The 13,359-nt window shown below is 40.2% G+C and overlaps 1 protein-coding gene across 4 annotated transcripts in view; it reads right to left on the bottom strand.

Moving 5' to 3' along the window:
- Window positions 1-3,719: 3,719 nt before the first annotated feature.
- Window positions 3,720-13,359, bottom strand: part of LOC125748658 (transmembrane protein 71-like) — a 30,148-nt gene continuing 20,508 nt past the window's right edge. The window contains exon 9 of one of the 4 annotated variants that reach the window (XM_049025125.1): window positions 3,720-3,905. In XM_049025125.1, coding sequence (XP_048881082.1) covers window positions 3,762-3,905 — 144 coding nt within the window. In that variant the 3' untranslated portion in view covers window positions 3,720-3,761. The remainder of the gene's footprint in view (window positions 3,906-13,359) is intronic. The other 3 variants (XM_049025119.1, XM_049025150.1, XM_049025110.1) reach the window with 3 other exon arrangements.

The raw sequence follows: 13,359 nt of genomic DNA, 5'->3' as shown, positions 1-13,359 counted from the left end.
TGTATATATATATGAGCCTGTTTATGCATGTGTGTATATACAGTATACACAGTATATATTAATACATTTTGCAGTTTTGCATTTTCCTGTCTCAAAACTTTTATTCAGATACAGTGCAATATTAATAAATGCTACAGGAATCCCAAACCAAAAGGTGCTAACTAAAATGTAAGTGTATAGTGAAAAACCAAAAACATTACTATCTGCTTCTAATTTAATCACTGGCAAATTAAGAATATTATTTTATTTCTATCAGCCACATCATCAACCTTACATGCAAAAATTTCTAAAACATGCAGGTCATAATGTTTACATTTTAACCTTTATATTAATGCATGAATGGTAATCTGCAAATACAGATATGGCATCATTTGTGAAACTACAAAATTCAGCACAATTCAATTCAAACAAGTTCATATTTTTAAAATTACTTTTCAACAACATAATACCACAAAAGACATAAATCTTAAGATTTTCAAATTATGAATCACATTTGTAACCCTAATATTATCAGAGTCTGTACTGTCTGACCTGGTCTTTTGCGTCACCTCCCTGTTTGGCCAGCAGGTGTTGCTGGCCGTCCTGCTCCCTCTGTCATTATACTACCCTCTATTGTGTTTCCCTGGTTCTCTGGGCTGCTGCATAGCTCTGAGGGCTGAGTGTGTTGCATTAAGGCTGTCATGGGTTCAAGGCTGGTTTTTGGCTTACCTCACTGTTTGTTTCTTTTATTCTATTGTTAATTTTTGGTTTTTCATTATCTTTTACGGTTTACCCTCGTGCTTCTGTTTTGGTTTATCCTGCCTGTGTCTTGTGTTATTATGTCTGTGAGTTGTTTGGTTCTTAGTTATTCCTACTGTTAGCTTTCAGTGTTTCATAGTGTTCTCTGTTAATTAGTTAATTGTAATCCACCCCACCTGTTTCTAGTTTATCATCTTCCCATGTTACACCTGTCCTTTGCTGGCCCTGATGCCTTGTGTGTCTTTAAGTCCCTACCTTTGTCCTTCTCTTCAGTCTGCCGTTATAAATGTTACAGTGTGTTTGTTCCTCTGTTCTGCTGCCCAGTTCTGTTCCGTTCCCTGTGCTTTATTTCATGGTTTTAGTTTTTCCAATAACTTTCCCTGTTTGTTTTCTGAACACTTGTGGTCCTTTTCTTTTCTAGTTTTCCTCTGTGTGCTCAGTTTCTTTAATAAACCCTTTTTTATCTTGCAGTTGCTAGTGGATCGTCACTCTTTTCTCAGCCTGCGCCATGTCGCACCATTACAAATCATAATACTGTACATAAAACACATAATACAAACCTATCACTGGCCAAGCAACACAATTCTGAAAATAAAAAGAAGGTATTATACATGCAGTAGTTTCTTGTTTGTTGGAATGTATGACTGATTAATGTCAACTATAATAAGTGGCACTGGCAAACATGTCCCCTGATACATGCAGAGTGTGAGCTTGATGAATCTCTGGATAAGGGCGGATTACATCAATCATGTGGTGCTATCCAGGAAAAAGACCGAGTGCATTAGTGTATAAATTCTTCACCAGCATGACAGTGATGACCTGGTGCTGAAGCGCAGCAGTGATGCCGTTATACTGATCTGCCAGTGATTTAACCCGATCACCCATCTTCGGCAACTGCTTTATGCAGTGCAGGGATGCTGTCCCAGAAAGCACAGATCACTAGGCAGGGTATTCCTCAGATGAGATGCTGGTCTGTCACACACTAATGGGTACATTACCAAGCCTCATGCCTTTGGAATGCCTTTAGACCAAAGTACCCCCAAAAAAATCTAAACAAAAGTCAAATGAAACTAGCATTCCATCCAGGCTCTAGCCCAGCTCCATGGTGCCTGAGACAACCTCCTGCCCCAACCCGGAGAAGGGGCTAGAACAGGGGTGGCCAATCTTATGCAGATAGGGCCAGTGTGTATGCAGGTTTTTGTTGCAGCTCCCTAATTAGATTACTAATTGGAGGACTGCAAGGCTCAAGAGTCCTCACACCCGGGTTTGGACTGCTGACTTGAAGCTTACTCCAAAAACCTGCATACATGATGGTCCTTTGTGAATGATATTGGCCACCCCTGGGCTAGAAGATGGATGAGCATAAGGAGAAGGTTCAGAAATTAAAAACAGAGAGAGAGAGAGAGAGAGAGAGAGAATCAGACCTGCCACCCTGGAGGTGTAAAGCCATGGTGCATTACACTGTTTCACCATGCTACGCTGCCAGTCATTTTATTATTAAAATTGTGGGCCAGTGTTAGCAGTTTCTGGACCAACATTTCTTATTCAATTAGCGGGTTTATATTTCTTAGCTGTTAGCTTTAATGACATTGACCATTCTCCTCTCGCCTATCCCATTAAGAAGGTGCTTTTTGCCACAGCAATGCCATTGACTTGATCATATCACATTCAGAATCACTTAGGTCAGACATCATGGTCATTCCAATGCTGCTTGAATAGTAAGTGAACCTCTTCACGTGTCTATGTGATTATGCATCTGCTGCGCAGAGGAGCCTATGTTGCAGACTGTTCAGCATGCACCAGCAGGGGGCGATCAGCACCATGCAGGCTAAAACGTAGGCTAAGGGGGTTATATATATATCTATGAGGGTGTTGTGTATACAGCTCCAGACACAAGTCTGGACATGCCAAGCCGCCTACAAAAGAGTGATAGAGTCTCATCACATGACCTGACTATCCTAAACACAGTAGAATCGGTTTTGGCAGAGTTGACCAGAGAGTGAAGGAAAAGTGGCCCATCATTGGTCAGCATATGTGGGATGTCCTTCAGGACAGCTGGAAAAGCATCCCAGGAGGCCACCTCATGAAACTGGCATAGAGGAGAAGGCAGGGTCAGCCAGTCCCTACAGCAACTGGGGTTAAGGGCCCCTCTCAAGGGCCCAAAGGTGGCACCAGTCTGCTGACCCCACCCACAGAGCTGCCCCCCTCCATCAACAAATTAATTCCTTTTATGTTTAATACCTTCTTGGTCAGTGTATAGTTCCATATGTGCTATTTTATTCGTTTGGTATCTTTTTAATTAGTCTAAATTGTAGAGAATAGTAGAAATAAACCTTTCTATGGGTAGCTGTGTCCAGCCCTTTATCTGTATATATAGCTTAAATAATTATATTAAACAGATTACATTTAAATATAAATGTAGTAAGAAATACTGCCGGTATATTTAAAATCTGAAAACAGGACGGGCATATTTCATATGGATGTACAGTATTGTGCTGCATTGTAAAAACGAGCTTCTCCATTACGTCAGGTGGCCAGGGAGCTCGCAGTGAAAACACACTTCAGAAGCAGGTTGATATAAGCCAGAAATGTGCCCTGGAGTAAGTCTCACCTCATTGGTTAAATCATGGCTGTAGCTGAAATTTACACGTCAGGTTTTTTTGCTTGTTGTTGGCTTCACGAAGCTTACATTTTTCATTTATATTTTATTTTGTTGCCATTTTACGCAGTAGCATATATTACTGGAGAAATTCGATGGAACTATCCTGCTGAAATGTAGTGCAGCAGTAGGACCTCGCTGGAAGATTTACACACGATGTTTTGCATGGCAATCCTAGTGGCCTGTGGTAATAAACAAGTGATGGCAAACTTGCAACCCTAAATAGCCAAAAACACACACAGCACTTACCCCCCCCACCCCTCAAAAACAGCAAAAACAAAAACAGACAATCATGCAAGGATACAAAAGGAAACCACAACTATCTCTTTCAGTATTATAATTTTCAAAGAATTACTATCATTTCTCAGAGCAGCGGCAGGAATCCAGGGGGGAGCAAACGATGAGGAGAAGCTGTGAGCGAATGAGCATGTGCGAGATAAAGCTCTGCGGGAGAGCACAGCACGAGAGGCTCTTTCCCTGCTTCTGATTCCGAGACGTCCTGAAATACCTGCAGTGGAGATAAAGCAAGACATCTTCAAAGAAAGCCCTGGCTTCTGTGATTTTACACAAGAAATATCTGAGAAATATGAGTCAAATCAGTGAATCTCATGAACCTCATTTTGTCTGTTGCCATCAAGTCCTCACTGTATCTGACTGTCGTAAGAAATATATTCCCCAGCCTTTGGGGAATACATATGGTTTTATCACACTTTGTCTTGTGAATACAGTAACGCTAAAAATATTGTACAGCTCTTTTTCAGGTTTTACAGACACATTGTAGGGGTGACAAACTGGATGTTATCTCCCCAAAGACAGATCGACCCCAAGCTGAGACAGCACTGCATAGTGTACAAACTCACACACACACACACACACACACTCACATGTAGGTTATACCTACCATTATGGGGCCCGCTCATTCACTTCTATGGGAATAATGCTAACGCTAACTATGACAACCTTAAACTCCACTCTGCCCTAACCATAACCATAAGTAACCAAGCGTTTTTGCATTTTTAGTTTTTTCATAGCAGTCATTGATTTTTATAAAATAGAGTTTTTGGATATTTACCACATTATGGGGACATTGTGTCCCCATAAGGATAGGTATACCTGCTTGCACACACACGCATGCACACACACACACACATATACAGTATATGCTGTGTCATTATATAATTTTCTGGAAATTTCATGCAACATCATCCAAGCCATTTCATGAACTCTTTAGAATGACCCACATTGCTGGAATTGTCATCTGGGGCTTTTTCTGGTTTACATATACAGTCGGCCCTCATTTTTCACAGTTAATCCGTTCCAGACTCTACCACGATAAGTGAATTTCCATAAAGTAGGATTCTTTATTTATAAGTCGAATATTTTCGAAGTTAGAGCATAGACAACCTGTTACCGACCGTCTAAATACGGTTTTTAACATTGTTAGACATAAAATAACACCCTTTAGTCACCATTACTGTTATGATTGCTGGACACGGAAGCAGGAACGGGGAGACGAGGAATCAGGATGGAAGGGATTATTTGGAATCATTCCAGATGCAGGACACAGGAACATGTAACATCAAAACGTCAGTGACAGACCTGGGGTTACAGACTCTGACGTGAACTTAAATACACCAGAGGAATCAAACTGACAGGAAACAGCTGGTCACAATCGGGGCTGGACATGTGGTTAATAAGGGGGCGTGGCACACAAGGGGATCCTACAGGCAGGTCATGACAGTTACACTCGTATTTCCCAATATATTAGACAAAATAAGAGAAAATAAGACATATTAGACGTTAGAAATATCATATTATTATAGTACATTTAATTACGAAGAGCAAAGATGCTTCCAATGTGTAACAATGTATCATTTTCACTGTCTCGATCAACTTTTTAATGAATATACAAAAAACCGCGAAAGAGTGAAGCCGCGAAAGTTGAAGTGCTTTGTGGACTTGGAAGGCATTCGACCACGTCCCTCGCGGAGTCCTGTGGGGGGTGCTCTGGGAGTATGGGGTACCAGGCTTCCTTATAAAGGCTGTTCGGTCCCTGTATGACTGGTGTCAGGCCTTGGTCCACATAGTCGGCAGTAAATCGGACTCTTTTCCGATGAGGGTTGGACTCTGCCAGGGCCGCCCTTTGTCACCGATTTTATTCATAGTTTTTATGGACAGAATTTCTAGGCGCAGCCAGAACGTTGAGGGTGTCCGCTTTGGTGACCTCAGGATTAGGTCTCTGCTTTTTGCAGATGATGTGGTTCTGTTGGCTTAAATTGGACCATGACCTTTGGCTCTCACTGGGACAGTTCGCAGCCGAGTGTGAAGCGGCTGGGATGAGAATCAGCACCTCCAAATCTGAGACCATGATCCTCAGCCGGAAAAGGGTAGAATGCTCTCTCCAGGTTGGGGATGGGGTCCTCTCCCAAGTGGAGGAGTTTAAGTATCTCGGGGTCTTGTTCACGAGGGAAGGATGGAACGAGAGATCGACAAGCGGATTGGTGTGGCTTCATCAGTGATGCGGGCGCTGCATCAGTCTGTCATGGTGAAGAAGGAGCTGAGCCAAAAGGCAAAGCTACGTTCCTACCCTCACCTGTGGTCACGAGCTGTGGGCAGTAACCGAAAGAAAGAGATCGCGAGTACAAGCAGCCAAAATGAGTTTCCTCCGCAGGGTGGCTGGGCTCTCCCTTAGAGATAGGGTGAGGAGCTCAGTCATTCGGGAGGGACTCAGAGTAGAGCTGCTGCTCCTCCGCATTGATAGGAGCCAGATGAGGTGGCTCGGGCATCTGCTTAGGATGCCTCCTGGAGGAGCTTGATGAAGTAGCCGGGGAGGGGGAAGTCTGGGTTTCCCTGCTGAGACTGGTGCCCCCGCGACCCGACCTCGGATGAGCGGAAGATAATGGATGGACGGATTTTGGCATTAGTTATTTGTTAAAACACTGTGTTTGGGGGTGTTTTGGTGTGAGAGGTAAAGGGACTGCAGTTTATCAGATGTAAATTTGCTTAAATTGATGAGTAGTCACTTAAGGATCAGTGCCGTGGCATGCGTTCATTTTCATTGCACATTGAGGTACATATTTGTAATTTTCAGAGATAATCCGTAAGAGTTAAAAATGATTAAAGCAGCCATTACAGGTCGACGTTCGGCACAAAGAAGATGCTGTCAGACCAGAAGTGAAAGACAATTAAGAAAACAAAGAAATCACTTAAAAGGTTAAAAATAGCTCAGGTTTATTTTGAAATGAACTCATGAGTGGACACTTACTAATAATGTGGAAAGCCCAAAGGACAAACTAGGACCAGCAATCCTTGAAACAACGTTGTCTTTGCTCCAACAATGTTAATCATGATGTGTTTTCCTCTGCACCCCTGTGCAGAACATGGGTTCTGGGCACAGAGCCGAGCCATTTTCACAAACGCACTGCTCCAATGAAAGAGGGGCATTTGCCATAAACAAAGAGACCACAACTGAATAGAATGACTCATTTATAAACTTTTTTTTTTACCAAGGTAATGCTTTCACAGTTAATCAGAGAACTACATAATCTTTTTGGGAGCATAGACAAGGAATACCTGAGGTAGTGTTTGATGCTTGCACACTTCATCCTTATTGTTTCTTTGGCTTTGGTGGGATTTTGTAAGTTAGAAATCTTTTCCATTTCCCCAGGTCCTTTATCAGACCTTAGAGGTATTCAAAAAGCAACACATGACCTGAAATATAACATTTTCCATCCGTCCATCCGTTTGTCTTGCAAAAACTTAGATAGAACAGCGGAGTCTAATGTAGGCAGCATAAAGCACAATGCAGCTTATAATCATTTAAAAATGGTCAAAAATTTTATGTAGCAAATATGAAATGATAGGCCGATAGGCTGTTTTGTCTAGTGTAATGAGCAGCAGAGCATCCTTCCTTACATTTGTACATTGTAAAAGCTTGGTCATCATGCTCAATTGCTTTGGATAAGCAACATCTTCCATTCATATTCATCCATCCATCCATTCATCAATGCATTTTCCATGATAGATTATCCAATTCAAGACCATCAATGTTTCCTTTCATATATGTGATCTCAAGACCCATACACTGTCATAGACCATTCAAGATCTTTTTAGACTCAAGGTCTACAGATAAAACTGTTTCTATTTTCTATTTAAAATTGGGGAAAAAATGCTCCGTTTCCTTCAGGCTAGAAGTGGAGAATTCAGCTTTTAATGAAATGCTTTCATCTCACCATTAGCTGAGATTGCCCTATCGTCAGTGTCACACCTTGCAGTTGTTCCACGGGGCCCTTCAAAATGTCATGCCCAGTTCTGCTGGGAGAATCTGCAGTTTTCCTGATTGGACCAACAATCATGTCCTCATGTGTAGATGCTGAAGTTCCACTAGGGGGGTATAGCAGTCAATGATGGAAACGTCCATTCAGCTATTCCCTTTGTTCACAACCTGCTCTTTTAAACCTTATGTTGCATTGAGCTTCTGTGTTCCAGTCTTTTTACAGAAGAGTAACAATCGCCTCTTTCCCTACTTACAGATTTCATAAATGACTTAATTCCATAAATGATTCATCTGACGCAACTCTTCTGCAATAGATTTTAAATCTACAGACTTTATAATTACTTTTTCTTCCAAATCATATGTGATAAAATGTTATTGTAATTTAATGTTCGTTTCTGCATTGCAACTTTTGAGCTTTTTTGGGGGTGGGGGTGGTGAGTGCCAGTGATTGGAAGATTGCCTGTTCAAACCCTGGCCTCAGCAATACAGTCACAAAAAACTCCATGGGTCCTTGAGCAAGACCCTCAACTCTCAGTTCCAGGGGCACCACATGTTGGCTGACTTGGCTGTGACCCCCCAAGCTATCGAGAGCAAGATGGGGTAGGCTAAGAGAAGAATTCCAATGTACCTGTACACGTGTGAATGGCAAATAAAGGATTTATCTTTTTTGTTTATTTTAATCAGTCATTGTGGAGTATATTCCAGTATAGCTGAGTGTTGTGTGAGACCTTTTGGCAGGACATACTCCTGACCTCAGTCAACACTCCCTGCACCCACACCCATCCAGGCCACTCTCCATCTCACCCCTGATTAGGGGAAAGTAAGGACCTCCTTAAAGTAAGAGCTCTGTGAGGTACTGGGTCCTCTCTGACTATGACTTGACTTCTCATCTTGCTCTGCAGTGGGTGTTTATTCTCTCCTTGCATTTTGGCCCTGATTCTTAGATTGTGTTTCAGCGCCTGTCATTCCTCTTCGCGAGTAATTGCACTAGCTAGCTCTGCACTCAGATCTCAGAGCTTATAATTAAAGTCATTGTGAAAATGAGCTCATTTCGATGAGTGAATCCATAAGCTTGTAGGTCCTAAAATGATTCAATGTCTGTAAGACACCGGCCTCACTGTAAGCATATATATGCACCTGTAACAAAGGTCAAGTGAAGGACATAACAGTTAACTAATCACTGGGGCTAGGAACACCTAGGTACAGGTGAGGGTCATCATCACTAAATACTCAAGACTCAAACACTAGGGATAGCTAGCAACACCTACTGGCCAAGTCAAGATGCGAATCAGGTCAGGGAAGGAACTGATCCTGACAGAAATCCTTCAGCTTAACCAGTAGAAACTGTTAAATATAAGTGCAACATTATAAAAAATGGTAGGGTGTAAAAACAATACAAAAAGTGGATGCATAAAATTATGCAGGATATCAGGTTAAACCCAAATAGTTGGAGATATAGTGGGATTCATTGTCGGCTCAATGCGACAATTTCTCATGATAGTTTTTGAACAGGTGATTAATATAAGCATAAAATAAATGTTTACATAATTCCACTGTGGAAAAACCTTGAAATGATCAGGGAAGACTAATACAGAAAGACTTCATCTTCTGTCACTGGGGATCTGTATTGTGTTTGATTTGACAATGAGAAGACAATAAGGCAATTTTGGCAGTACACAGACCAATTGTGCCCATTACTTGGAATCCGAACAATAACAATAGGAAGTAAATTAGCTTTTTGGAGAGATATGTTTTCTATAACGTTAGGGAATAGTAAGTTAACAGCCTGCTGCAGCCGGAATACTTAGGGAAACACAGAGTTCTCTGGCAAGAAAAGTAAACTACAAATGCCTGCATTCATTGATATCCCTTTTCTGCTATGCACAGCTTAATTTCCAATTAGCTCCTGTTGCGGCCTCAAGGGAAGTGAAAAATTGAAGAAATCTGAAGTTGTACAATTTGACCACTTACAAGGTGACTTTAGTCTATGGAGGTACTTCAGCATAAAAATGCAAGGGCCAATAAAACTTCATTATACATTAAAATTCACAGGAAAGTCTCATGTTTAATTCTGTATTATGATGAGGTCTGTATTTGTTCACCTATGCATTTACTGAGACACATACTTTAAATTCCAGATGCCCGTGCTTTTGCAGGTATCTCTATATGAAGTGGAATATCCCACCCAAGAAGGATTCCTAACCAGCTTAAGAGTGTGACGGAGCTCATGGGTTTCTACAGACTCATGTTGATCAATGACTGGATAGTGTTAGTTGCACATTTTATTCTTCAATATGTTTATTGCATTTTTTTTTGTAAATGAAATGACAAAGTTAAAGAGCAGTAAAAAAGGTGGAAATGCAAGATATAATTGATCCTCTGTAGTTTGTACCCAAAGAAACCTGGTGTAAGATGCCAGGCAACTGACACCTATGTAAGGAATGGCTCTGAAAATACACATTACAAGTAAAAAGTACAGTTGGGACATGAACTTATGAATATTACGATGCTGTCCTTGACCATTGGGACCATGGCTTGTTTCTTTAATGTGAAGTTAAGGTTGTACTACAGATTGGATGAATGCATTGGCTAAGCTGGGCTGTAGCCCAATGCCCTTATAGTTCTGCCTCAGCAGCATACAGGGCCCCAACAATTACTTTATTCTAGGGGCCCCCAACCCCCTACTTTCAGTCCTGACATTAGTCTATTTGTGTACATTTTTTACATCTTAAAAATGTCCAAGAATTATTTTACTTCTAATTTCTTATTTCACATAACTAGTTTAATATTCTAAGCCATTGTTGTAATGTGCTGTCAAATTATTTTCTAATGTGATTTGCTTTATTCGAGTTTGTAATATGCTACCAATCAAAAGTTTATGCACACCACGAGTTTTTACCACTTTTCCACTTATTTATAAATAAACTGCAGATGTTTTATTTTTGTTAAGCATTGGAAAGTTGAGTGAACAATCGAAAATTGTTACAATAAAACAAGTTCCCTTTATAATAAGGAGAGAATATGTAATAGCTAGTGCATGTCTGACATTCTATTAACTGGTTGTATGTTGAAGGCATAGTCAAATTCCAGGCTGTCCTTTAACATTAAATGTGCTAGTTAACTGTTTAATCCCATGAAACAGAACAGTATTCAATGTCCCTTGTAGAAAAAATGCCTCGATTTTTCTCTGCTGTTATAACTGCTAGAGGAGGTTACTATGATGAATGAAAGACATGATTTATTTATTTTTTTTTGCCAATACAGGTACTCAAATGGTGAGCATACTGTAAATTTATGCGTTAGAAAAAATACTGAGTAACACGCAAATGCAGAAAATTTCAGTGCAAAAACTTTTGACTGGTAGAGTATATGTATAACTATTTTTGCATTTTTGTTTTGAATTCAAAAGATTCCAACTTTATTTACATATTTCCATCAGTGGTCCCTTGTTGGCCTTAGAGGCTTTACCGGGATGTGCAAAAGTCATAGGCAGTCACAAGAAATTATGTTTGAATAATCTTCATGTCTGTCAAAGTCTGACAGCTTAGCCATTTCAAAACCTCTCTTAAAATGGCCACAGTATTTGTAGCAGCTGTCCAATACACCCATGTATCTTTTGATTTGATCACTACCCCACCTTGTTTGGCTAATCAATACCCCATTGAGTTTTTTAACAAATCAAATTAATTAGTTTTTTTAACGAATAATTTAAAGAATTAAAAGAAATTTAACAAATATCCAAAATGGCTATGGTGCCCCTAGGAACCACAGTGCAAGTCATTTAGCTATCCAGCAAGATATCAGTAACTTTTTGGAGAACAGACAAAATTCTTTGTTTTTTATTGTGTTACTTGTGAATTTGTATATTTTATAAAGTGCAATTGTTTTTTTTTTTGTGAGTAAACATGGAATTACTGCCAAGATATTGTATATCACCTTAAACATTTTCTTTGTCTGTCTAAGACTTGCACAATACTGTATTTTGTACTATGCCTAAAGAGGTTTATTGTCCTTTAATACGCAGATTCCCTATTTCCTTGGTGCCTACTTGCTGTGACTCGATAGATTGAAAGGTAAGACCGTATAACTCTGGTAGAAACAGGAGGCTGACATTTGAAAACCATGCACGTTTTATACTGAAGTGCAAAATTATAATAAATGTTTTTTTAAATGCTTTTCTTTCATTTTCACTAAGAATGATAATAATAACAGTCAGTATATCCAGTCAGTAAATTCAAATGAATTGATTTTACATTTTTATATAATGTGCTTCCTCTTGGAATCAATGTCACATCAAGGTAAAAAAGTTTCTAAAATAAGAAATAATAAACATTAACAATTTGGCTTCAACTGACAAAAATAATGATAACAATAATTAGGTTCCTTCCCATTAGTCCTGTATATTTTAATTGGAGAATATAATTAAATTGAAAATTAAATGTTCAAAATTATGGTCGTTTTTGCATGCATTGAAAAAAAAAACATAAAAAATGTTTTTTATTCACAGACGTTCATCCATAGAATCCTGATACAGACTCAATTCTTGTGGTTCTCAATTTATCCTTTATGTTTGCAGAACTGCAATTTAAGGTTTTTATACTGTGTTTATGGATGCCCTGTCCAGCCCCATCCCCCTCCTAACCCCGCCCCCAGTCCCGCCCCAGTCCTGCCCCCAGTCCCGCCCCAGTCCCGCCCCCAGTCCCAGCCCCAGTCATCTGCAGGTTCTCTATGAAAGTTTAAGCAGGTTATCTCTAAGCAGACAGAAAAGGGATTTTCCTCTTAACACTCCATCATTAAGTAGAACAGTCTTGCTTTCTAGAGAATGGGCATTTATTGGTGGGTATTTCACAATAGTCTCATGAAGTGGTTTTGAATTACATTTTAATGGTTTAACAGAAATTGCTTTTGCTAATAGTTGATTGCTCAGTGTATCTGGATTTTAACTTTAGCTGTAGTTCCTTCTTTATGAAAATATTAGGTTTGTCTTTTTTAAATCATCATGATCGTGTAGCTTATGAACTGCTGTGTCAGTTACAATCTCTGGAATGCGCAACATATGCAAATAAATATGAAACATGATATGTAAACTATGGCATGGTGGTGCAGTGGTTAGCACTGTTGCCTCACACTGTTGCCTCACACGGGTTCGAGTCTCCGCCTGGGTTACATGTGTGTGGAGTTTGCATGTTCTCCCCATGTCGTCGTTGGGTTTCCTCCGGGTACTCCGGTTTCCCCCCACAGTCCAAAAACATGCTGAGGCTAATTGGAGCTGCTAAATTGCCCGTGGGTGTGCATGTGTGAGTGAATGGTGTGTGAGTGTGCCCTGCGATGGGCTGGCCCCCCATCCTGGGCTGTTCCCTGCCTCATGCCCAATTCTTCCGGGATAGGCTCCGGACCCCCCGCGACCCAGTAGGATAAGCGGTTTGAAAAATGGATGGATGGATGGATATGTAAACTATTGTTTAACAGTAAGTTGTTCCCCAAAAACCTGCCTGGCTATATTTTTAATCAGGTCTGTGTTATGTAACATAAACATACATTCTAATTAAATATCATTAAATATCTTAACCACATACATCAAAAATATAAAAAGTACAAAAATGACACTTGCTAATTCCTGGTCTTAGAGGAATGTCTTATGAGGAGAGGTTAGCTGAGCTGAATCTGTTTAGCCTCGAGCAAAGAA

Source organism: Brienomyrus brachyistius, chromosome 1, assembly GCF_023856365.1.
Source record: "Brienomyrus brachyistius isolate T26 chromosome 1, BBRACH_0.4, whole genome shotgun sequence".
NCBI lineage: Eukaryota > Metazoa > Chordata > Actinopteri > Osteoglossiformes > Mormyridae > Brienomyrus > Brienomyrus brachyistius.
This window is presented reverse-complemented; position numbering and strand designations above follow the sequence as displayed.